We start from the raw sequence: 25,190 nt of genomic DNA, 5'->3' as shown, positions 1-25,190 counted from the left end.
TTTTTTTTTTTTAATCACATGAGTTAAGATTTTAATTTTTTAGGGGCTATTGATGGGAGTGCGAGAACATTGGTTTTTAACAGTATATGATATTTGATGGGTTTTTTTGCTGTCATTGATTCAATTGAGGATGATTTCTAAATGAATGTTTTTTTGCTTCCATTGATTACAGTAAGGGTAGGTTTGAAATGATCAATTTTTTTTTTATTTTTGGCATGACAGTTAATGAGATTAAAAATAAGTAACACTGTAATTCTAATTGACACTTCATGTTTCTGGCTTAATATCACTAGCGTAACAAACATACAAGCTAGAAAATAATTTCAGCACATTTCTGGTCAATTATTTTGATTATTTTCTTAGGTGCTATTTTCATGACGGGGTTATCACAGTATTCTTTAAACTTGAATGGCCAAAAAGTATAACGTGTAATTACCGATAAACGGAGTACTCCTTCCATCCCTGAAAAGTATGGACTATTTCATTTTAGTCCGTCCCTTAAAAAGTATGAACTTTCTAATTTGGAAACTCATGTCTCTCTAACGAGATGAAACTCATTCTCCACTAACAATACTTTAAAAACTTTTTCTTTCTATCTCTTTCTTACGTTTTCAATTATGCATTAAAGCTCGTGTCAAACTAAATGTTCATATTTTTTAAAGAACAGATGGAGTATTATGCAATTGGATGAACTATTAAAATAAAGTTAGTAGGAATATTTGACATTCTAGATGATGTTGGCTATGATCCCATATGAAGGAATGAATTCATAATGTGAAGCCATGCCCTTCCCATTTGAATGCATATAAAATAGTTAACGTTCTTAGCATACACAATGTAGCCAAGCTGTATAAATAATGTATGGAATATGTACCTACCAAACAATAATAAGTTGTAACATCACAATAGTCGCTCCAAAAATATAAAATTAAAGAAATGAATAAGATATTCTACAGCAACTATGCGAAGAATGGTCAATATAGGCACGCCATGCGCATTAATTTAACACTATCGACCAAAAGAGAGCGTAAACATTTTTATTCTACTACTCCTTGTTAGTTGTTACACACTCAAGCCCACGCAATTAAGAAAGAGTACCTTCGATTCTATGCTATAAATAGGGAGCTCATATTCTCTCATTTTCCCATCTCACTAAGCCACATTTCACAAATCTTCTTACTTATAACTCCCTTTTCTCATTTTACTTCAACTAATCATGGGTGCCATCACTTACGATATTGAGATCCCTTCCTCCATCCCGGCCGCTAAGATTTTTAAGGCCGTGGTGCTCGATGTTGACACCCTCGTCCCCAAGATCATGCCTCAGGCAATCAAGAATGTCGAGATCTTGGAAGGGGATGGTGGCGTTGGGACCATCAAGCTTATCCATTTTGGCGAAGGGAGTCAATAAAAGAGCGTGAAGCACCGCGTGGATGCCATCGACAAGGAGAACTTGACCCACAGTTACAGCATAATCGAGGGCGATGTTCTTGGAGGAGTTATTGAATCCGTTACTTATCATGTGAAGATCGTCCCAACTGAAGATGGAGGAAGCATTTGTATGAACAGAAGCATCTACAACACAAAGGGTGATGCTGAGATTAGTGAGGAGAAGATCAAGGAAGGAAAAGAGAAGGCCATGGCTATGTTCAAGGCCATTGAAGCTTACCTCCTTGCCAATCCCGATGCCTAAAAGCTTCAATTATACACACCCCTACATGCTTGAAAACTATTGTTTTGTGTGATTTTGTTTCTTTGTTTCTTCGACTTTGTATTTTCCAATAACATGCATTTTTGTTGTATTCTTCTCATCAAAGGGTTCTTTTTTCCTATATAAAAACTACATCAAGTTGTCAACTAACTAGCGTTATTTCTACTTATTCAAAAAGATCACTGAAAGTACAATTCACGTCGTACTCACCAGTTAGATCAACGATATTGGCATTGAGGTTCTCATCAATGCTAGTATTTATTTTTGTTATATCATTCTATTAAATAAGTTTCTGTATTAAATGTGGCAGAAATCATTAGAAGTTTTAGTTTTATGTGATATTACGAAGCTCTAACCTGGCCTAGCTAGGACCGAACTCATATCATTCCCCTGTTCTTAGTTGCAATTCATGGAACACCACTGGGCACTTGGAGCATTGACTTCTCTTTCTGCCATTTTCTCTAACACCTGAAACGTCAGAAAAAATTGCAGACCTAACTTAGTAATGATTTGTATGCAAATACATGATCAGCAGTTAATCTTTTCCATCCACAAAAAACCTGGGAAGAGCATGTCATTGACGATTCATGCAACGAACTAGCAAGTTATCATTGCCCCATTCTTTTTGCTCCTCCAGAATCCTCTTGGCCGACTCCACGAGCGACATTCTCACTATTCCCTTCACCTCAATCAGTTCAAGTGTTGGAATTTCTCCAATACCTTCGGGCACTTCAGAGAGCTCCCAACAGTCATCGAGCACTAGACACTTGAGCATTGGGAAATGGCTACTTTCAGTTATCCAAAGCTTGAGACCAGACTTTTCTATCAACAGAAATTCCAGCTGAGTCAACTCTCCTTCAGTCGTTTCCCATGTGTCGCCTTTGCAAGCCCAGTGAGTTAGTTTGAGCATCCGAAGATTTGGCAATGAACCAACAACAGTCAGCTCCTCCCAAGGAAGAGGCACGCGACTTAACGTCAGCGTTTTCAGCGTCTTAGGAAAAGTGAACATGTCCTTTGGGAAAATTTCATTGCGCAAAGATGAATGAAGTTTCAAATCTACGAGTTGATGCAGAAGTACCAGATTGTTCAAGAAACTCTGGCCCGGATGACACCCAGAACAATAAATTTCTAATTTCCTTAGGTTTGGGATCATTCTCAAAATCCTTTCACTACATATGGCATGTGAACTTAGAAAAAGTGTTTGGAGGTTTTCTAGACTAGAAGTTGTTCTTTCTTCAGGATCAGGTAGCCTTCCATAGAAGACAAGATGTCTTAATTGAGGCAAGGTCCAGATTTCCTGGGGCAAACAATCCCAATGAGCTTTAAAATGTCTCCATGCATTCATTGAATGAAGGGTTAAAGTTTGGAGATTATGAAGCATTGAAATTGCTGCAGGTATCCTTCCAAGATAGTACATAGCAAGGTATACTAGATGTAATAGGTCAAATAGTTCATATGGCAGTGATCTCACATACACATCCCCTAGATCCAATACCCTCAGCAATCTAAATCTTTCCAACATATGTGCTATAGATCTTCCATGGAAGCACAAAATTGTGTGGATGGTTAAGCTATCTATTTTAGAAAGGTATGGTAAACCCGAAGGAGAAACACTTACACGATGCTGATTTTCTCTGATTGCAAGAGGAAAATACCTCCTATCATGCCAACCCCTAAAATCCAAAAAGAACTTCCCTTCATGCGCTTTTCTTACACACAAATCTCGCATTAGATCATGGAGGCTGCAACTTTTGATCTCGCCATCAAACTTCCTTTTGTTAACCAAAACAAGATTTCGTCTGATGAGATCCTCCAAACACTCTTTTGCCTCTTCTTCTAAGCTTTTGGATCCATTGGGACATCTCACAAAGTTCTCAGCTACCCATAATAGTATGAGTTTTGAGACACGGATCTCATGATCTTCGGGAAACATTCCCATGTACAAGAAACATGGCCTCAGATAATGAGGCAAGTTAGTGTAACTCAGAGACAATATATTCTCAAACTGTCCCTTTGAAGTAACAGCTGATCTTACATCTTCTGCAATAGCCTTCCACGAAGCTAGATTCTCTCCGACTGCAGATAGCATTCCCGCAACAACGACAACTGCAAGAGGAAGTCCTCTACAGTTCCTTGCAATCTCCTCCACAATTCTCTCCAATTCCAGAGGACAATCTTGGTGACCAAACACCTTCTTCCGGAGCAGATGACAACTTTGATTTTCATCCATTAAACGCATCTCGTGAAGAGGGCTACAAGGGTCGGGATAAGCAGCAACATCGGTTAGTCTCGTGGTTAGCATGACTCGACTTCCATTACCATCATCGGGAAGTATAGCTCTTATCTCATCCCAAGCCTCCACACTCCAAATATCATCCATTATGATGAGATACCGTCTACATTTCAAGATTTTGAACACTTTTTCCCCAACCAATCCACCTAAACACGAATATCAAAATGCTGCCGGGTCAGTGGATCATCATAAACAATTTTTGCAAGAGTGGTCTTGCCTATACCACCCATACCACAAATAGGGATAACTTGTAAATTGGGCGATTCTTCACACAATCGAGACTTCATTGCTATCAAATCTTCATGTAAACCAACCATAGAGTCGATAGATGGCAAACCTGCTGCAGAAGAAGAAGCACCAATTTGCTCAGCATCTTTGATTGTGGCAGCTTTATTCTGCTTCATGTTCCTCACCTCCACACTGATTGGTAATCATTTTCACTTGGCGTTTTAATTTGGATTTTCCTGCTAAAGCGGCACAGCACTGCGGTTGATTTTCCTCCGATATGATAGATACAATAATGGGTTCTGCTTCACGCGCAGCTTGCTTGATACGATCATACAAATTGCTGGGCGTCTCATCGGGGAATTCTTCCAGAAACTCTTTCAAGGAAATGAATGGTTCATAGATGGATCTAATTTGGTGTTTTTTGCTATCAGAAACGGGATTAAGGAAGATGATTTCTGCAGTGGTTTGGGTTTGGGCAAGAGAATGAACGGCTGCATATGCCATCTTTGAGTTGATAATCCAAAAATTGAGAATGAATTTTATGAAGTGTAGTTTAGTTTAGATACGGAACAAAAATCTTTGGTTTAAAATGTATCCAATTTAAATTTACGTGGTCGTGGCCTCGTGGGGTCGCAGTCGCAACAAAAATCAAACCAAATTACTGAAACCTTGTTCACTTTATAAAATTACTATAATAAAATAAAATAGTAGTATACATTAATTTACTAATGTATTAGTATTTATGAAGATAGAGTAAATTTTTGGAATATTTTTTGTTGTAAATTAAAGATTAAGTAATTATTATAATGAAATTACTATTTTAAGTATAATAAAAGAACATTTAATAATACAATATTTAATCAATGTTAATATTTTATTTAAATATTTTAATTCTTACTTAAAATATTATTAATGGAGGTAGTTTGGAATGTGTTGAATAAGAAAAATACGAGTAGAATAAGAGAATGTAATGCAATATTTAAGCTTATTTAAGCTAATTTTATTCGATTTAATCATTTATGGATGAAATTACTCAATACTCTAATCACCCCTAAATATTTTAATTGAAGGTTTTACAATTTCTAAAAACACTTGAGCAAAACATAATACAAAATTTTTTTTGGGAGTTTTTAATTAAAACTAGCTTTGGCAAAATAAGAACGAATTAAGCTTCGCATCTCAGGATGCAAAACAGTTGTATACTTCTCGAGCGGTGATAGTAGAATTTGCAGCGACAAACTAGAAATTTTGCACAAATGAGCATGACCGGAACTCGAGATGAATTATTCTTCGGAACATGGGTGAATCGGGAAGCGAGAATTGGCAGGCGGAACGAGGGAACTATTTTCAAATGCTAGGGTTTTCCTTTTATAGTGTGGCCTAATGAATCCTAGGTGGATAACCACCTATAATGTCTAAAAAAGTAATACAAATTGCTTACTATGGACAAAAGTTATTTTATAAGATCCTTGAAAATTAGAGATTTTCAATATATCTTCAGCATTAAGCATGCATAAATATAATTAATTTATTTAACTTATTTTCTATTATAAACTAATATTACTATTTAAAAATAAAATCTATATTTCACTAATGTTTTCTAACTCAAGTACATCAAGCTTCAATCACCAAAAAAAACACTGATATAAAATCACGAACTAAAAAGATAATAAACAAGATCAATTGGATGAACTATTAAAATAAAGTAATAGTATGCCATTCTAGATTACTCTGATTGTATATAAAGGAATGGATCATGCATTCCAATTTGCAATGTACCGGCTTTAAAAATAGAAACTCTCTTTACTTTAGTATGTCTTCTAAAAAAATTATATTTTAAAAAACTTTTAAAATATATTAATCGTACATATTATTTTATTTATAACTTATACTATTAACACACTATTAATAATGTGGATCTCATAATCCACTAACACAACTCTATTATTTTCTTTCTTTCTCTTAAATTTTTTTATTGAAAAATGTATTATTTTAAAAGTATTTATATTTGGAAAATGAATGGAGTATATAAAATGGATAAAGTTTTTTTTTTCTTTCTTTCTTTAGCTAGCCAAGCGGTATATCTAATTTATAAAAGTGTACGTAATAAATTGTAAACATCAATATATCGTTCCAAAAAAATCAAACTAAAGAAATGAATTAAGAACTTCTACAGCAACTATGTGAAGACTGGTCAGGTCAATATAGGCACGCCATGCGCACTAATTTCACACTATCGACCGACAGAAAGCCTAGACATTTTTATTCAACTACTCCTGGTTGCACACATAAGCCCACATAATTAAGAAAGAGAACCTTCGATTCTGATTTGGTCAATGGAATTTGTCCAATATAAATGTGACGAGACATTTAATTTTGTAAAATTAAATGCAATAGCGACGATCTACTTTTGGAGTAGATGTCCGTGGTATATTCATTTTCTCTAAACCGATTCCCGGTGAGTGAGAAAATTATGAATTAAAGTTTGTCACAGTGATGAGCTATAAAGGAGCTATGAGATAAAATTAAGGGATTAATTAAAAGAGTTAATTATCCCACATTGGTGGAGAGAACCTTATTAAACATTGATTTAATAAGATGAATTATTATGTGTAATAATTATAGTGGAACCAAGTGCACAACAGGTGCTAAAAGGTCCACGACGAAGCCCGACGTATAGCGGGTCCCAAGCGGTCCACGACGGACCCCGATGCATAGCGGGTGACAAAAGGTCCCTGATGGACCCGACGCATCGTGTGCCAAAAGGTCCACGATGAATCCCGTCGTGTAGCGTGTCCAAATGCGTCATGTCTCTCTTGCTCCCGTAACGGCTAGTAACCCCCGGCGGTTACAGTCAAATCCATCATGGCACACATAATGGCCGTTGACTCCATCAAGCTTAATGAGTGGACTTGGCTTATAAATAGGCATGCATCCATTGCATTCTACACACAACACTAGACACAAAAGATTGCATATCATTTGCATAGCTCTCTCCATCTCTTTGCATAGTCTTCCATCGAAGCTACCCTCGCCATCATCCAGTTCGCCGGAGCTTGTTATGTTTGCGGTGTTGCAACGAACAAGACGGAGCCGTTTTATCTTTGGGGACGACACGCCAATCCGAGAGCACTACCGGGGCATATCTCGTCTTGCGGAAAGAGTACTCCTCGACTCGGCTTACATCTCTACGGTTTATAGTTTTGATTATTGTTTTGTTATTTCAACTCAGTTTATTGTACTTTTATCTTCGTTCTTCATTTGGGTTGTATTACACCCGGTTAGTGTATCTTTGTATCACAGAATTATTCAAAGAAAAATCCAACAATCGCAAGATGAGATATACTTGCCGTTGAAGGAGTTTGGACTTTAAATTAAATCTAAAACTTTCGAAACTAATACCTTAGCGTGGAGATGGATCCCGTTGATGTGTTCCCGGTCGTCGCTTTCCCCGACTCCAACACTGACGTGCCCACTTTTCTCCCGCAGGGCTCCCGTCGGGTCCCGCCGTGTCCACAAACACCCCGTCAGGTCCCCGCCGTGCCCAATGTTCCTCGTCGGGTCCCCGTCGTGACTGTGACCCCCGTCTAGTCCACATCATTACCCTTGATTACCCAAGCCCCATGGGTGCTAACTAACCCGTTTGGGTCAACCGGTGCATCCACCTTGAGTGGAACCGATGGTTCCACATTAAGTGGTTCCGTAAGATCCTTAATTGGATCGTGTGTTGAGTCCTTTGGGATCAACACGGGTGTTGGGGCCTTCGGGGCCAACACGAAAAATGACGGTTCCACTTTTAATGGTTCCGCGAGATCCTTCAATGGATCGTGCGTTGAGTCATTTGGGACCAACACGAGTGTTGGGGCCTTAATGGACAACACGCAAATTGATGGTTCCACTATTAGTGGTTCCGTGAGATCCTCCAATGGATCAAGTGTTGAGGCCTTCGGGGTCAACACATGTGTTGGGGCCTTATGGGCCAACACGAGAACTAATGGTTCCACGTTTGGTGGCTCCATAGAATCCTATAATGGATTGAGTGTTAGGACCGTCGAGTCCATCACGAGAGTTGATGCATTTGTGATCAACACAACTGACTCCAATGTGGGGGAGAGACCTCATGAAGGTCAATGGTCGGGAAGCTTTACGGGACGTCTCTCGTCGTCCCCATGGATAGGGTCGTTGGGCGTGTCCCATTGGTCTCAAGGGATGTCTCCCGTTCGTCAAGAGACATGGGAGACATTTTTCTCCTGTTTGTGCCTTAGAAAATGTTGGAATACATTTGGCACACGTTGGGGACGTCTCCCGTTCGTTGGGAGACATGAGGAACATTTGACTCCCGTCCGTGGCATGGGAAATGTCAGGAGCACATTTTTCACCCACCCATCCCACGGGAGATGTCGGGAGAAATTTGCACCCATCCGACTCCTAGGAGTTGCGGGAGACATTTGACACCCGTCCAAATGTCGGGAGACAGATGACTCCAAGAATGATACCACAAATCAAGATGCTTGGTGGAGCCAACTTCATCAAACATGCCAAAGGCAACATAGCCTCCATGGTAACTGAGGAAGTCAACCACGTCGAGAACAAGAGTGGTTGGTATATTGACACGGGCGTCACTGCCCACATGTGTGCCGATAGAAGTAAGTTCTATACTTACAAGACTGTTAAGGGGAGGAAGCTCAACGTGGGGAACCAAGCCTCATCCAAATGTGTCAACTTTGGAGATGTGGTCCTCAAGAAGACGTCTGACGTGACAATCACTCTGAAGGAAGTGCTACATGTCTCAGACATACACAAGAACCTAGTTTTGGATCAATACTTGTAAATGAGGGTTTTAAACTTGTATTTGAGTCTGATAAGTTCTTTGTGTATAAGTTTGGAAAACCTATCGGAAAATGTTATGTAACCGAGGGTCTTTTAAACAAAGTGTAATGGGTATTCGCCCTATTAAAAAGCCATTGGCTAGTAATGAAAATGCTACTATTTCCTCCTATTTTGACTAAAGTGCTCAAATTTGTGGCATTATAGATTAGGAAACATGAGTCCTAATGATATAAAATGGTTAGTAAATTTGGATTTACTATAAATGAAATCAATACCCAAACAAATGTGACATTTGTCTTGAGGCAAAAATGACTACGTTGTCGTTTCACTTTGTTGAACGGAACACGAAATCCCTTGAATTAATTCACACGATTGTATGTGATTTAAAATTTGTGCAAACTAAAAGTGGTATAAAGTACTTAATCACGTTCATAAATGATTGCACAAGATATTGTTATCTTTTAAGAAGTAAAGATGAAGCAATTTAAGCGTTCAAAAGGAACGAAGTCGAGAATCAACTTGGATTGAAAAAATCAAAATTATTCGAAGTAATAGAGGAGGCGAATACGTAGCCCCGTTTGAGAAATTATGCAACGCAAGTGGTATAATTCATCAAACGACTACGTCATACTTACCACAATCTATTGGTGTTACCAAACGCAAAAATTGAACTCTTAATGAGATGATGAATGCGATGTTGATCGGTTCTTGGATGCCACAGGACATGTGGGGGAAGTTGTTTTGACAACCAAATACATCCTAAACAAAATCCCACCCAAAAGTAAGGATGTCACTCCTTATGGGTTGTGGAAGGTAAGGAAGCCATCCTACAAATACCTCAAAGTGTGGGGGTGTTTTGCAAAGGTGATGGTTCCTCCGCCCAAAGAAGCTACAATTGGCGCTAAAACAGTCGATTGTATCTTCATTGGATATGCACTAAACAGTAGTCATATAGATTCGTTGTTCACAAGTATGAAATATCGACTATAACAGTGGGAACAACAATCGAGTCAAGGAATGCCGTATTTCTCGAAAATACATTTCCTTGCAAGGACAAAGAAGAAATTCCAATCAGTTCTGAGACAAGAATTGAAAATGAGGCCACTAGTTCTAAAACAGTGGATGAAGCCACTAGTTCTACATCAGTGGATGAAGAGCCTAAATCGCGCAAGCGAGTGAGGCATGATAAAAGTGATGCAGTACTAAGACGTGGTAGTAGGGTCAGAACACCAAAAATATTTGGTCCTGACTACATTGCTTTTATGTTGGATGAAGAACCAACGTCAATAAAAATAGCCTACGATGGCCCAGACGGGTTACATTGGAAAGAAGCTGTTCAAAGCGAAATTGACTCAATTTTGCTAAACCACACTTGGGTATTGGTTGATTTGCCCGAAGGTGCGAAACCTTTAGGGTGCAAATGGGTGCTTAAAAGAAAATTTAAGGAAGATGGAACAGTGGATAGATTTAAATCCCGACTGGTTGTAAAGGGTTTTAAACAAAAGGAAGGACATGACTTCTTTGATACCTATTCACCTGTAACGAGGATTACATCTATCCGAGTGCTTCTCGCGATTGCTGCACTGCACAATCTTGAGATTTACATCAAATGTATGTTAAGACTGCGTTTCTAAATGGTGAATTAGAGGATGAAATCTATATGGAACAACCCGAAGGGTTTGTAGTACCTGGACAAGAGAAAAAGGTATGCAAACTGGTTAAGTTTTTCTATGGATTGAAACAAGCGTCGTTGCAATGGCACTTGAAATTTGATAATGTGATGTTATCAAATGGGTTTAAAATCAACGAATGTGACAAATGTGTCTATATTAAGAACACTGATAACGGATATGTTATAGTGTGTCTTTACGTTGATGACATGTTAATCTTGGGTAGTAACACTCAAGTGATTAACGAGACAAAAGTCATGTTAAAGAGAAACTTTGACATGAAAGGCATGAGTCTAGAGTCTAGCCGATGTGATTCTTGGAATGAAAATCTAAGAAAAATTTGAACGAATCATCTTGACACAATCTCATTAAATGTGACGAGACATTTAATTTTGTAAAATTAAATGCAATAGCGACGATTTACTTTTGGAGTAGATGTCTGTGGTATATTCATTTTCTCTAAACCGATTCCCGGTGAGTGAGAAATTATGAATTAAAGTTTGTCACAATGATGAGCTATAAAGGAGCTATGAGATAAAACCAAGGGATTGATTAAAAGAGTTAATTATCCCACATTGGTGGAGAGAACCTTATTAAACATTGATTTAATAAGATGAATTATTATGTGTAATAATTATAGTGGAACCAAGTGCACAACAGGTGCTAAAAGGTCCACGACAAACCCCGACGTATAGCGGATCCCAAGCGGTCCACGACGGACCCCGATGCATAGCGGGTGACAAAAGGTCCCTAATGGACCCGACGCATCGTGTGCCAAAAGGTCCACGATGAATCCCGTCGTGTAGCGTGTCCAGATGCATCATGTCTCTCTAGCTCTCGTAACGAATAGTAACCCCCGGCAGTTACAGTCAAAGCCATCATGGCACACATAATGGCCGTTGACTCCATCAAGCCTAATGAGTGGACTTGGCCTATAAATAGGCATGCATCCATTGCATTCTACACACAACACTAGACACAAAAGATTGCATATCATTTGCATAGCTCTCTCCATCTCTTTGCATAGTCTTCCATCGAAGCTACCCTCGCCATCATCCAGTTCGCCGGAGCTTGTTATGTTTGCGGTGTTGCAACGAACAAGACGAAGCCGTTTTATCTTTGGGGACGACACGCCAATCCGAGAGCACTACCGGGGCGTATCTCGTCTTGCGGAAAGAGGACTCCTCAACTCGGCTTACACCTCTACGGTTTATAGTTTCGATTATTGTTTTGTTATTTCAATTCAGTTTATTGTACTTTTATCTTCGTTCTTCATTTGGGTTGTATTACGCCCGGTTAGGTATATCTTTGTATCACAGAATTATTCAAAGAAAATCCAACAATAAATAGGGAGCTAATATTCTCTCATTTTCCCATATCACTAAGCCACATATACAACCATATTACACAAATCTTCCTACTTAATTACAACTACATTTTTCTCATTTTACTTCAACTAATCATGGGTGCTATCACTTTCGATATTGAGAGATCCCTTCCCCCATCTCGGCCGCAAAGATTTTTAAGGTTGTGGTGCTCGATGTTGACACCCTCGTCCCCAAGATCATGCCTCAAGCAATCAAGAGCGTCGAGATCTTGGAAGGAGATGGTGGCGTTGGGACCATCAAGCTTATCCATTTTGGCGAAGGGAGTCAATATAAGAGTGTGAAGCACCGTGTGGATGCTATCGAAAAGGAGAACTTGACCCACAGTTACAACATAATTGAGGGCGATGTTCTTGGAGGAGTTATTGAATCCGTTACTTATCATGTGAAGATCGTCCCAACTGAAGATGGAGGAAGCATTAGTAAGAACAGAAGCATCTACAACACAAAGGGTGATGCTGAGATTGGCGAGGAGAAGATCAAGGAAGGAAAGGAGAAGGCCATGGCTATGTTCAAGGCCATTGAAGCTTACCTCATTGCCAATCCTGATGCCTAAAAGCTTCAATTATACACAGCCATGCATGCCTGAAAAGTGAAAACTATTGTTTTGTGTGATTTTCTTTCTATGTTCTTTCAATTTTGTATTTTCCAATAACATGCATTTTTGTTGTATTCTTCTCATCAAATTAAAGTGTTCTTTTTTTTTCCTACCAAAACTATGTCGAGTTGCCAACCAACTAACGTTATGTCTAATTCTACTTATTGAACTGTTTCACAACATATAAGCAGCACAAGGAAGCAAAAGGATGATGAAAGGGAAAATAAATGTGGAAAAGGTTATTTATGGTAATGTAAATTAAGATAAGCATATCAAATAATACTACCTCCGTCCCTCATTAACTGTCACATTTACTTGTCTGAACTCGTGTTGTAAAAATTATAATGAATAGTTAAAGTGGAGAAATAGTAAAGTAAGAGAGAATAATGTAAAGAAGAATCTTTTCTACTTTATTCTCTCTCTAATTTTTACTATGTCCCGACTTTAACTATTTATTATCACTTTTATAAAACGAGTATAGAAAAGTAAATGTGACAGTTAATGCGGGATGGAGTCATGGAGATAGTAATATCTATACATATCATAAACAAACATGTGAGTAATGTCATCAACAAAAAGTGACAAAGTACTTGAAATTTTGGCCACCTAGAATGGGTGCAGGCCTCAAACATTAGACTAGGGAAAATATAGAATTTGTGATAATATCATTGGGTTTAAACGTTTGTCTATAACTTTTTTTAATTACACATTTCAAATGCATTAGACTGAAATGTTTATCAGATTTCGCAAATGCCACATTAAATTCGAAATGTGAAACCCAAAACTGTAATTGCAAAATCTGCACCTCAACCCAGTTCGGAATCGCTGCGAAAGGCTCGAAATCGATGCGAAATGGCTAAAGCTATTGGTAGACCGAATTCACCAAGGGAGGGATACGAACCGTAAAAGAAACGAAACTAGGGTTCTATTTTGATTTGGGAATGGTTTAGGGATGTATATAGTTGATTTTGTAATTGCATAAGGATGAAACGACGTTGTTTTCTATGTTAGAAACAAAGCCGTTTCACGTAATTCCGCCGATTGCCACATCCTACTTCAGGCGTGCCCAGTTAGCATTATTTATGCCGGAAAAAGCTCGGGTCGGGTCGAATAGGAAAATAGCAACACCCCGGTTAAGTTCATGACATTGCACGATACTTTCAAAGTTGATGGAAAAAAATCGGAATTCGATGAAAATTCATGACATTTGAAGCAGTTACACCATTTAATGAGGTAGGTCCAACTATCCACTAACACTACTTTAAGTATCATTCTCATCATCTCTCTTATTTTACCATACCATTCTCCTCCTCTCTCTTACTTTACCATTTTTTTCTTAATTCCCATGCCGTCCCAAATGCACATATTTTTTTGGGACGGAGGGAGTATCTAGGACCAAAATCGTAAAAATGTCATATATTTAAAACTACATACGGCCATTACTTACTCTTTGGAATAAATGCTACAGTATTTAACTTCTCGATGTTTCTTTTCTAGAATTGTTATCTTTTAACTATGATATTGGAAGATAAAGTTAAGAGTGAAATAATTAATTACTCCTCAATCTCCTAAAAATAGGAATTATTGAAACGACGCAGATGCAGATTTTAATATAAAATAGTAAAATAAAATAGACGGAAAAATATGTTAGTGGAAAATAGATCCCACTTTATTAGAAACAAAGAAATTTTCTAAAATATAAAGTTTCTTCTTTTAAGGGACGGACCAAAAATGAAAGAGTTTCTAATTTTTAGTTGACGGATACTCTCTCCGTCCCACTTAAGATATCCATCCACCTTCCATTTTTAGTTTGATCCGCTTACTTTCCATATTTTGAAACAAATTTCTCTCTCCTTATTAAAATATTCGATCACATTTATCACTCTATTTTATCCATACTTAACTACTCTATTTTACCATACCATTCTCCTTATCTCTCTTACTTTACCATTTTTTTTCTTAATTCTCATGCCGCCTCAAATACACATATTTTTTTGGGACGGAGGGAGTATCTAGAACAAAATCATAAAAACGTCATATATTTAAAACTACATATGGCCATTACTTACTCTTTGGAATAAATGCTACAATATTAAATTTCTCGATGTTTCATTTCTAGAATTATTATATTTTAACTATGATATTGGAAGATAAAGTTAAGAGTGAAAATATTAATTACTCCTCAATCTCCTAAAAATAGAAATTATTGAAATGACGCAGATTTTAATATAAAATTAGTAAAAAAAAATAGAAGGTAAAATATGTCAATGGAAAATGGATCCCACTTTATTAGAAACAAAGAAATTTTCGAAAATATAAAGTTTCTACTTTTAAGGGATGGACCAAAAATGAAAGAGTTTCTAACTTTTAGTTGACAGATGGGATATAAAGTACTCTCTCCGTCCCACTCAAGATATCCATCCACCTTCCAATTTTAATTTGACCCACTTACTTTCCATATTTTGGAACAAATTTATTTCTCCTTGTTAAAATATTCAATCACATTTATCACTCTATTTTACCATTCTAGAACGTGAACATTTAGAGCATCTCCAATAGCGGCTAGCCGATTCGCGTCGCTAGCCGAACTATTGGAACGGCCAGCCGCATTTCGGCGAAGAAACCGGCGAGCGCACGCCGATTTGAGGGCGTTGGCCGCCATTGTGGCGTGCCAATCGGCGAGCGATCGGCCAGCGCCCATTTTTAATTTTTTTTTTTGAAATTTTTTGAAAAACTATATAAACGCGATTTTAGTTTCATTTTCATTTGCAACACTTGTTTTAACGAGTTTTCTCTCTCTCTAAATTTCTGTGCAAGAGCAACATCGAGCGATGAGTAACGCAGGTGGTAGCAGTGGTGGTAGGTAGTGGTGGGGATGCTGAGGAGTACGAACGGTGGATGAACGAGGCTATGGAGGCCTACATGAACCGCGAGATAGAGCGGTACATGCGAAGGGTCGAACAGCAGGCGGTACCTCGCCCTCCACCCGTTGTCCACCGCCGAGCAGTGATTGATCGGGATCACGTAGCTGCACATCAGCGGCTATATGACGACTACTTCGCTCCGGACCCGCGGTTTTCCGGAAACATGTTCAGGCGGCGTTTTAGAATGCGCAAGGAGTTGTTTATGCGTATCGTTGACGCTTTAGAGCGTCGATATCTGTATTTCCGCTTCAGGCACGATGCGACTGGCAGACCCGGCTACACCCCTATTCAAAGTTGCACGGCGGCAATCAGGAAGTTGGCCAGTACCTCCACATCGGTGAGTCGACAGCCCTGGAATGTCTGATGTATTTCAGTCAGGGCGTGATTGAAATATTCCATGATCAGTACCTTCGAAGCCCTACCCCCCAAGATTGTCAGGATCTGATGCAGATGCACGGGCAGCAGCATGGGTTCCCCGGGATGTTAGGCATCATAGATTGTATGCATTGGGAGTGGAAGAACTATCCGACTGCCTGAAAGGGTGCCTACATGACCAGCTACAAGTCAAAGAATCCCACGATGATCCTCGAGGTCATAGCTGATTACCGGGTCGAACAACGACCTCAACGTCCTCAACTCGTCGCTCCTCTTCAACGAGCAGTGTCAGGGCATCGGTCCGGCCGTCTCATTTGTGGCAAACGGCAACCGGCATGATATGGGCTACTACTTGGCGAATGGTATACACCCTAGTGGCCCGTCTTTGTGAAGACGATCAGGCACGCAAGTGATGACAAGAAGGCCTACTTTGCGGAACGGCAGGAGTCAGCGTGCAAGGACGTGGAGCGCGCATTTGGTGTGCTCTAGTCTAGATGGGCAGCAATCAAGGGTCCAACGCGTTTGTGGGATTTCGGCTACATTGGTGATATAATGTACGCCTGCATTATCTTGCACAACATGATCGACGTAGACGAAGGCGTACAACTGACTAATTGGGCCAATGACGATGAGGCCGGTTCAAGCCAAAGAATGGCCAGCCCTAACGTACGACGTGGGGTACCTCACGATGAAGCCGGCCGCCTCCAGGCACATGCAGACATGCGCCAAGTGAATGCTCATATTCAACTCCAAAAGGATATAACTGAAGAGTTGTGGGTACGAAGACTGCACGGCGATAGTTTTTTTTCTTTATTATGTAATTTTTTTTAAATGAATGTACTTTTTTTTAAAATGAAATGAATGAATTTTCCCGTATATGTCTCGTAAATTTAATTCCGTAATTTATCGTAAATTTAATTCCGTAAATGTAGTTGTTTTTTAATTATTTTTATTGCGGCTAGCCTGTGGCTGGCCTTAGGCTAGCCTATTTGATTAAAATGCTGATGTGACAGGTGAAATTTTAGTGCTGATGATGTGGCAGTGAGAGAGAGTGGCTAGCCTGTGGCTGACCTATGACTGACCTATTGCCACTTAAAATGGGATGAAAAAAGTACAAAAATGCACTTAAGTAACATAAAGTGAAAAAGAGTAATAAATGTTTTAAAAATATAAAAATCTTTTCAACTATGTTACGTCAAAATATGTGTGAGTATATTCTCATGTTCACGTTTAATACTTCATCCGTCCTATAATAAGAGTCACTTTTTGCATTTCGTTCGTCTTATAATAAGAGTTCTATTTTATTTTTACCATAAATCATAAATAGTATCTATTTTAAATTTCTTAAGTTGCTAATTCTGTTAACCCATCAACGCAGTGTATTAAAAATATCAATACATAATTTTGTTGACGTTTCAATCTATTGTGTTGACATTTTTAAAGCACTGCGTTGATGAGTTATCAACTTAAAAAATTAGCAATATAACACACACCCCTAGGACTCACATTATACTAATTTTTTCAACTCATTTTTCTTTTTATTTCTTAAACCCATGCCTAAATCAAATAGTACTCTTATTATGGGATGGAGGGAGTATTGTAATAAAATTAGAGTTAAAAGTTATACTCTATCCCTCCTATATAAATAAAAGTTCTTCCTTTTTCTGTCTATTCCATAAAACTATAAACTTTATATATTAGAAAATTTGTACTCCTTTCGTCTCCAAAGAATATGAACAATGAGTTCAGCACGAGTTTTAATAAATAAGGGAAAAAGTAAGAGAGAATGAGAGAAAGGATAGTGGAAATAATGTTAGTGGAGGAATGATATAAGTTGTAAATAAAATGATATGTAGAGGTATCATGTTGTTTAACATTTTCCAATTTATAAAATTCATATTTTTTAGGAATATACAAAAAAAAATAGTTCATATTCTATGGAAACGGAGAGAATATCTCTTTAAAAAGAAGAGAATCTCATTTTGCACTATTCAATCACATTGCATTCTATCTCATTTTATATTTTATTAATTTTGTATTAATTCTGTATCATTTTAAAAGTTTCTATTTTAGGACACGGGGCGAGAGTACTTCATTCTTACAAAAATGGATTTAGAGGTATAGGTACATTTATATTCATAATTTGGTAAAAAAATTGGATTATAATAATATGTGCACCTATTTACTCATCCTCACCCAAATCTAGAATGACTACCAAAATCTGAAATTCGGTCGATGCTGTGTCTGCTGCCCTTATACTACTATATTCTCAAACCTTTCAGACTCAATAAATTTTAAGCTTACAATCTCACAGTTAACGAAATGGACAACACAAGTAGTGAACGAATCCGCCGCCGTCTCATCTTCTTCCCTCTGCCGCTGCAAGGCCACATCAGCCCTATGCTCCACCTCGCAAACATCCTTCACTCCAAAGGCTTTTCCATAACCATTCTCCACCTCAAACTCAACCCCCCAAACCCCGCAAACCACCCTCACTTCACTTTCCGCCTCATTGTCGACGACGACTTCTCCAAAGAGTCTTTCAACGCCGATCTAGTTTCATTTCTTGCGCTTCTCAACGACAAGTGCGTCGAGCCTCTGAAGCAGGCATTATTGGCGGAGGGCGATGCGGTGGCCTGCTTGATCTCGGATGCTATCTTTCATTTCACGACGGGGGTTTGTGAGAGTCTGCGGCTTCCGAGGATTGTTTTGAGGACTGGCGGCGTGTGTTCCTTTCTGGCTTTTGCTGCTTTTCCTCTTCTGCTGGAGAAAAGCTATCTCCCTCTTCGAGGTTTGTAATGCTTCATCTTTTTCGCACTTTTGTGGCCCTTAATTCACCTCCATCCATCCGTCAATAGATGTTGTTGGGTTTTAAGAAATTGTTTGACTATACAAAATAAAATTGTAGAAAAAGTGTGGATCCTGTTTTATAGTTTTGGAATAAAATTTGAGTGAATTAAGTTAAGTGAGGGCCACTTGTCAAAGTAGATTAAGTTTGTGGTCCACTTTTCAGCACAGGGATTAAGAATTGTGTGTTAAGGAAATAAAGTAAGAGAAATGGTTATTTTTTGCCATAGAAATGACTACATTATGATGATTTGATTAACAAGGAACAAAGGAGTACTAAATAGTCAAATTTTAGTTTGCGAACACCTGATTCGGCACGAGTTTTAACGTATAATTGGTAAAGTAAGAAAAAAAGAAATACATGTAGTATAAGTAGTGTTAGTGGAGAGTGAGCTTCACATCATTAATAGTGTAGTATAATGATGTAAGTCGTGAATAAAGTGATGTGTAGGGTATTGTGTTGTTTCACTATCCAAAATTAGAAAGTTCATACTTTTCAGGAACGGGGTTACTCAGGAAATAGGTCATACTTTTTAATAAGGGAGGGAGCAATTTTGAAAACTAGAATGATAATTAACCAAATTTTAGAATTTTGCAATTATTTCATACGCATTTTCTAGACCTACGTGGAATAATATTTATGGCGTAGTGTCAAACGTGTATTGATATTGACTTAGTGAGATGAACGTGTATCCCGTAAGTCGAAGTGATTGAATATAATCCATATTACTTCTTCCTACACCAATTTAATCAAAATGTAGTGGGACGTTTGCGGACTGTGGGATTGGGTTGAACCGGAGCTCAGACTACATTACAAACGATGTATGGGATACGCGTCTGTGGCATCTCACTAAGGCGATATACGCTTGATATTATAGTTAGAGAAATTATAAAAACTTGGTTATTTATGATTTCGGTTTTGAAAAATATGTGACATATCAGAATTTGACTATTCTTCGTAATTTACTTGGCATTGTGCCCTCCAATTAATTTTATTGTTGTTGAGCAACGTTTGTCTTGAAATGTAGATGACAGGCTGGAGGAGGCAGTTATAGAGCTTCCTCCACTGAGAATCAAAGATTTGCCAGTGATCAACACGCCTCATCAAGACATGCTTTACGAGCTAGTTCAAGAAATGGTGCATCAAACCAAAGCCTCCTCAGGCCTAATCTGGAACTCTTTTCAAGAGCTCGAAGAAACATCGATTGCAAAACTGCATCAAGATTTCCAAATCCCAATCTTCCCAATAGGTCCATTTCACAAGCACAATGTCAATAGCAATAGCAATAGCAATAGCAATGCACCTTCTTCACAAAACCATAGCTCCATTTCCTGGCTAGACAAACAAGTCCCCAAATCTGTAATCTACGTCAGCTTTGGCAGCATTGCAACGATAGAAGAACCTGAGTTTCTCGAGGTAGCCTGGGGCCTCGCCAGCAGCAAGCACCCTTTCCTGTGGGTCATACGGCCCGGCCTAGTACGCGGCGCTGAATGGCTGGAGATGTTGCCGGGAGGCTTCCTCGACGGGTTGAACGGGAGAGGGCATATAGTGAAATGGGCCCCTCAGCTGGAAGTGCTAGCCCATCCGTCAGTAGGAGTGTTCTGGACGCACTGTGGATGGAACTCGACTCTGGAGAGTATCTGCGAAGGGATGCCGATGATATGCACGCCTTGTTTCACCGATCAGCGGGTGAATGCAAGGTATGTGAGCCATGTTTGGAAGGTTGGGGAGCAAATAGAGAAGGAGCTAAACAGGGAGAGGATTGAGAGGGCTGTGAGGAGGTTGATGGAGGAGAGAGAAGGGGAGGAGGTTAGAGAGAGGGCATTGTTTTACAAAGAAGTAGCTAATGTTTGTGTTAGGCCAGGTGGATCTTCTTATGATTCACTGTCTAAATTAGTCAAATATTTATCTTTCTCTTAGTCTAGCAGGTTTTAAAATTTTATGTATGTTGAAACTGATGGAGGTAGCTGGAAGTTGTTGCTGGAGAAACAGTCGGAGGTGGTTAGTTAGTTAGTTGGCTAATGAGAAGTGATCACTCTGTTCTTTACTCTGTTTTAGTATAAATAAGTGCAGCTATCTTTGTATAAGACTATAATAAGTCTTATCTTTTCTCTAAACATTTTATACTATTGAATCATGAAATCATATTTTTGAATTTCTAGAATGTTAATCGTTGGACTTCTTTGACTTGTTCATGTAGCCATGTCCACGATCGCTCACCGACCGAGAAATTTTAAAATGCATGCATAAGTCCCATCACAATTTAAAATGCAACATTTAATAACATACAAACGTAGTACAGTATAATTTTTTTATTTAAACACGTACTCCCTCCATTTTTTTAATAGTTGAGTCATTTTTCCATTTCGTAAAGTTTTTTTATAGTTGAGTCATTTCTATATATGGTAACTTTTTTCTCTTTCTTACATTACTCTCTTACTTTATTCTCTCTACTCTATTTACTTTATACTTTATTCTCTTTACATTTTCCTCTCTCTTACTTTTTTATCTATTTATTTAACACACCCAACACTCATTTCTAAAATTCCGTGCCAAAAAGTTCCGCTTTAACTGTAAAAAACGGAGAGAGTATATATATTTTATTCTGATTAAACTTTGTGACACAGATCAGTCAAAATGTGTGCAAAGCGAAACTGCATTTCCTTTTATTCTTTTTAATTTATTATGTGTATATTTTGCAAATTAGTATAGTGTGATGCTTGTAATTTTCAAAGAGAATTCTATATTCTCGAAAGTCGATACGGATGGAAAAGAATCTTTTGATTGATACTATGCACGATTATTAGAGCATCCACAGTGCCGGCTAGCCGATTCGCGGCGAATCGACCAGAAAATCGGCGTGGGCTAGCCGATTCAAGGGCGTTGGCCGATGCGCTGGCCGCCATTGTGGCGTGCCGATCGGCCAACGCTTATTTTCGGTTTTTTTTTTTTTTTTTGAAAACCTATATATACGCGATTTTAATTTCATTTTCATTTGCACCACTTGTTTTAACGAGTTTTCTCTCTCTCTAACTTTCTCTAACTTTCTGTACAAGAACATCATCGAGCGATGGACAACAACAACAAGTCCAGTCCGGCTACGAGCGGCTCTCATACGCCCACGGTACCCTTGGGATCTGGATGGGGCCAGATAGGCGGGCAGATGGGCCCAGGGTTTAACGTCCCTTGGGGGCAGTTGATGGGGATGATGGCCAGAGCGCCGGGGGGGGATGCAGGGGGGGAACCGGGGGGTATGCCGTGGGGGATGCCGGGCGGGGGGCAGGGGAGCCAGGGGAGCGGCGGGCAGTCAACGCCGGGGTGGGGAGGTATGCCCCAGATGCAGCAGCAGATGATGCAGCAGATGATGGGGATGATGTGGCAGGGAGGGATGCAGCACGGTATGCATCTCGGGATGCAGGGGGGGGGGGGACACGGTCTATCGTTCCTCTCTTGATTTTTTTACGGTTTCGTCTCACACGTCGACCCCAGTGGAGACGCAGTTCACTGGCGATGACCTTCTGTCATTGCATGATATGGGGATCGATCTCGGGGATCCGGACACTCCCGTTTCAGCGGGTCGGGCCGCGCCGAAGAAGAAGAAGGGCAAGGGGAAGGACAAGGCGGTCGGCGAGTCCTCGCAGCCCGGTGTTGACGACACTCCCACGCGGAGGAAGTGGACGGAGGATGAGTACGCCGGGGTGGCCAAAGCGTGGTTGACGGTGTGCGACGGTCCACTGGTTGCGAACAACCAGCGGGTCGTCAACATGTGGGCGAATATTAGAGCTGCCTATAGGAGGAACTGCCCGCACGGGAAGGACTTCAGCGGGGAGGATTGCCGGAAGGGGTGGGAGTGCATTAGGGCCGCTGTCGGCCGTTTTTCGAGGTTGTACACCAACGCCCTCCGCCAGCTGACTAGTGGGCAGAATGAGGAGGACGCTCGGAGGATAGCGGAGAGTCAGTTCCCCTTGCCGGGGAAGTATAAGGAGTTCCTCTTCTGGGAATGCTATGTGTTGCTGAAGGACTCTGAGAAGTTCCGGGCGGGGTGCGACGCTGGGTGGCTGAAGAAGTAGAGGCTGAACTATTCCGGCGACTACAGCGGCGGATCCCACGACCTCCCCCCAGATGCTGAGGAGTTTTCGTCCCCTCCATCCGTTGCTCGTCGCCCTCGCCCGGTTAGCCAAAAGCGGGCGCAACGGGCAGCGAGGGGAGGATCCCCCCTATCGCCCCATGAGGTCATCTCGGCCCCCCCACCCCCACGCGCGTACACATTATTCTCGCGTGCGAAGACGGAGGAACGTATGTTCGAGGTCTTCCAAGAGTGGAAGGCCGCAACCGACCCCACGGAGAAGATGTTCATCTACTCGATGCTCGAGAACATGCGAGTGGATTTGGATGCCTCGAGGGCACTGGTGGGGGGTTCAGACGCGGGCTCAAATACCCCGGGTGGCGGCGGCGAGGACGGCGGCGGCGACGACGAGGAGTAGAGAGTGGCGGGGCTCGTGTGTCGAAGCCCTTTTTTTTGAAAAAATCATGTATTTTTTTTAAACTATGTACCTTTTTTTTAATGAAATGAATGAATTTTCCCGTATATGTCTCGTAAATTTAATTCTGTAATTTAATCGTAAATTTTATTCCGTAATTTAATCGTAAATTTTATTCCGTAAAATGTAGTTGTTTTTGAATTATTTTTATTGCGACTGGCCTATTACTATTGTGGATGCTCTTACAAGAGAAATAGTGGAATACATTAACTAATTTTTCAGCTAAATTGTTGATTCAGAGGAGGCACCCTATACCAATTTATAGTCTTTTTGTCAGTATTTTATAATTCTACCCATCCCCTTGCAATAGGACGCTCTATAGTCTGTCTTATCTTTTCAACAACTATTTTGTACTTCATCTCCACAGTGGATTTCACATTTATAAGACAGCACGAGATTTTAGGAGGTTTTATTTTTATGTTTGGTGAAAAGAGAAATATAATATTTATATTATTGTGTGATGGATCTTTCTCTAAAAATGGAAATGTGATATCTTTAGTGGGACAAGCGAAAAAGGAAAGCGAGATATCTTTTATGGGGATGAAGTAGTTTTTATTTTTTAATTTATTTGTATCTGAATATAATAAACTTTTAAAATATACATTAATTTATGACTATAATTTTAAAAAGATCATTTTATTTAAAAAGTCGAAAGAGTATAATATGAAATACTTTAAAAAACTACAATTTCAACGATGATGAGGCAGGCATGGTCTTGTTGGACATGAGGCGGGCATGGTCTTGTTGCTTGCGCATTGAGACCTGTGCCGCTAGAACCATTGTAGCACATCGGTAATCCGAGAACGTGGGGTGGGGTCGCCACACCAAATCTAGGTCTAGTTCCTCATTGCCCCAATCGGTGACACTTGTACCTTCATCGTCGACTATCATGTTATGCAAGGTGATGCACGCATCTATGGGTGAGCACTAGGGTTTCGGTTCAATTTTTTACCAAAACCGAAAAATCAAATTTAGTTCAAAATCCAAACCGAACCGAACCCGAAAAACCTAAAAATCGAAACTAAAAAACCAAAAATCGAACAAAATCGAAAAAACCGAAATTTTTAAAAATATCGAAAAACCGAAAAAATAGTACTCCCTCCGTTTCTTCATAGTTGAGTCATTTTTCCATTTCGAAAAGTTTCTTCATAGTTGAGTCATTTCCATGTATGGTAACTTTTTTCTCTTTCTTACTTTACTCTCTCTTACTTTATTCTCTCTACTTTATTCACTGTATACTTTATTCTCTCTATCTTCTCCTCTCTCTTACTTTTTTATCTATTTATTTAACACACCCAACATTCATTTCTAAAACTCTGTGCCGAAAAGTTCCGCCTCAACTATGAAGAAACGGAGGGAGTACTATATATTACTCCCTCCGTCCCGGCTAAGATGACACATTGCTTAGCCGGCACAGGATTTTAGGAGTTATTGGTAAAAGTATTTAATTGGAGGGAGAGAAGGTGGGTGTAGGTATTAAAGTAGAGAGATGAAGAAAGATGGATATTTTAATAGGAGTGAGAAAAAGTGATTGAGTGTATTAATTGGAGAGAGAAAGTTACCAAAAAACGAAATGTGTCATCTTAGTTGGGACAAACTAAAAAGGAAAACGTGTCATCTTAAGCGGGACGGATGGAGTAATATTTATATATATATATATATATATATATATATATATAGGATTGTGTTAAAATGACAACACCTCTTAAAGTAACACCATACCACCAATCCTAGCCAATCATTTGTACACATGGACGAATAATCAGCTGCCATGTGGCAATCATAAA

At 39.4% G+C, this 25,190-nt stretch overlaps 2 protein-coding genes and 2 pseudogenes across 6 annotated transcripts; 3 read left to right on the top strand and 1 right to left on the bottom strand.

Moving 5' to 3' along the window:
• Window positions 1-906: 906 nt before the first annotated feature.
• Window positions 907-4,777, bottom strand: LOC125190175 (putative late blight resistance protein homolog R1B-16). Of its 5 annotated transcripts, none has more exons than XM_089058979.1 (4): window positions 2,272-4,777; window positions 2,068-2,179; window positions 1,670-1,829; window positions 907-1,575 (listed from the first exon to the last, which is right to left on the bottom strand). In XM_089058979.1, the coding sequence occupies exon 1, from the start codon at window positions 4,089-4,091 to the stop codon at window positions 2,286-2,288; it is 1,806 nt and encodes a 601-aa protein (XP_088915105.1). In that variant the 5' UTR covers window positions 4,092-4,777; the 3' UTR covers window positions 907-1,575; window positions 1,670-1,829; window positions 2,068-2,179; window positions 2,272-2,285. The 5 variants fall into 5 exon arrangements, with proteins under 5 accessions (XP_088915105.1, XP_047943347.1, XP_088915103.1 ...); XM_048087390.2 differs by having other exon boundaries at window positions 907-1,829; window positions 2,272-4,150; window positions 4,342-4,539; XM_089058977.1 differs by having other exon boundaries at window positions 907-1,829.
• On the top strand, window positions 1,217-1,802 carry LOC125190176 (major allergen Pru ar 1 pseudogene; annotated as a pseudogene).
• A 7,417-nt stretch (window positions 4,778-12,194) lies between the features above and the next one.
• LOC125191343 (major allergen Pru ar 1 pseudogene) lies at window positions 12,195-12,691 on the top strand (annotated as a pseudogene).
• A 5,496-nt stretch (window positions 12,692-18,187) lies between these two features.
• On the top strand, window positions 18,188-21,019 carry LOC125190977 (UDP-glycosyltransferase 76F1-like). Its single transcript, XM_048088420.2, has 2 exons — window positions 18,188-18,805; window positions 19,890-21,019. The coding sequence occupies exons 1-2, from the start codon at window positions 18,337-18,339 to the stop codon at window positions 20,780-20,782; spliced, it is 1,362 nt and encodes a 453-aa protein (XP_047944377.1). The 5' UTR covers window positions 18,188-18,336; the 3' UTR covers window positions 20,783-21,019.
• The last annotated feature ends 4,171 nt before the right edge of the window (window positions 21,020-25,190 follow it).

This window comes from Salvia hispanica, chromosome 5 (genome assembly GCF_029641045.1).
Source record: "Salvia hispanica isolate PSC_SH4W2 chromosome 5, Shi_PSC_v1, whole genome shotgun sequence".
NCBI lineage: Eukaryota > Viridiplantae > Streptophyta > Magnoliopsida > Lamiales > Lamiaceae > Salvia > Salvia hispanica.
Note: the sequence above shows the minus strand (reverse complement) of the source record. Positions and strands in the feature narration are given on the sequence as shown.

What these genes read in the sequence shown, in the direction of transcription:
- LOC125190977 (XM_048088420.2), top strand. Translation starts at nt 18,337, where the DNA reads ATGGACAACACAAGTAGTGAACGAATCCGCCGCCGTCTCATCTTCTTC. An exon ending in AAGCTATCTCCCTCTTCGAG is followed by an intron (nt 18,806 to 19,889) that starts GTTTGTAATGCT and finishes CTTGAAATGTAG; the next exon opens with ATGACAGGCTGGAGGAGGCA.
- LOC125190175 (XM_048087390.2), bottom strand. Translation starts at nt 4,408, where the DNA reads ATGAAGCAGAATAAAGCTGCCACAATCAAAGATGCTGAGCAAATTGGT. An exon ending in TGCTTCTTCTTCTGCAGCAG is followed by an intron (nt 4,151 to 4,341) that starts GTTTGCCATCTA and finishes ATTCGTGTTTAG; the next exon opens with GTGGATTGGTTGGGGAAAAA.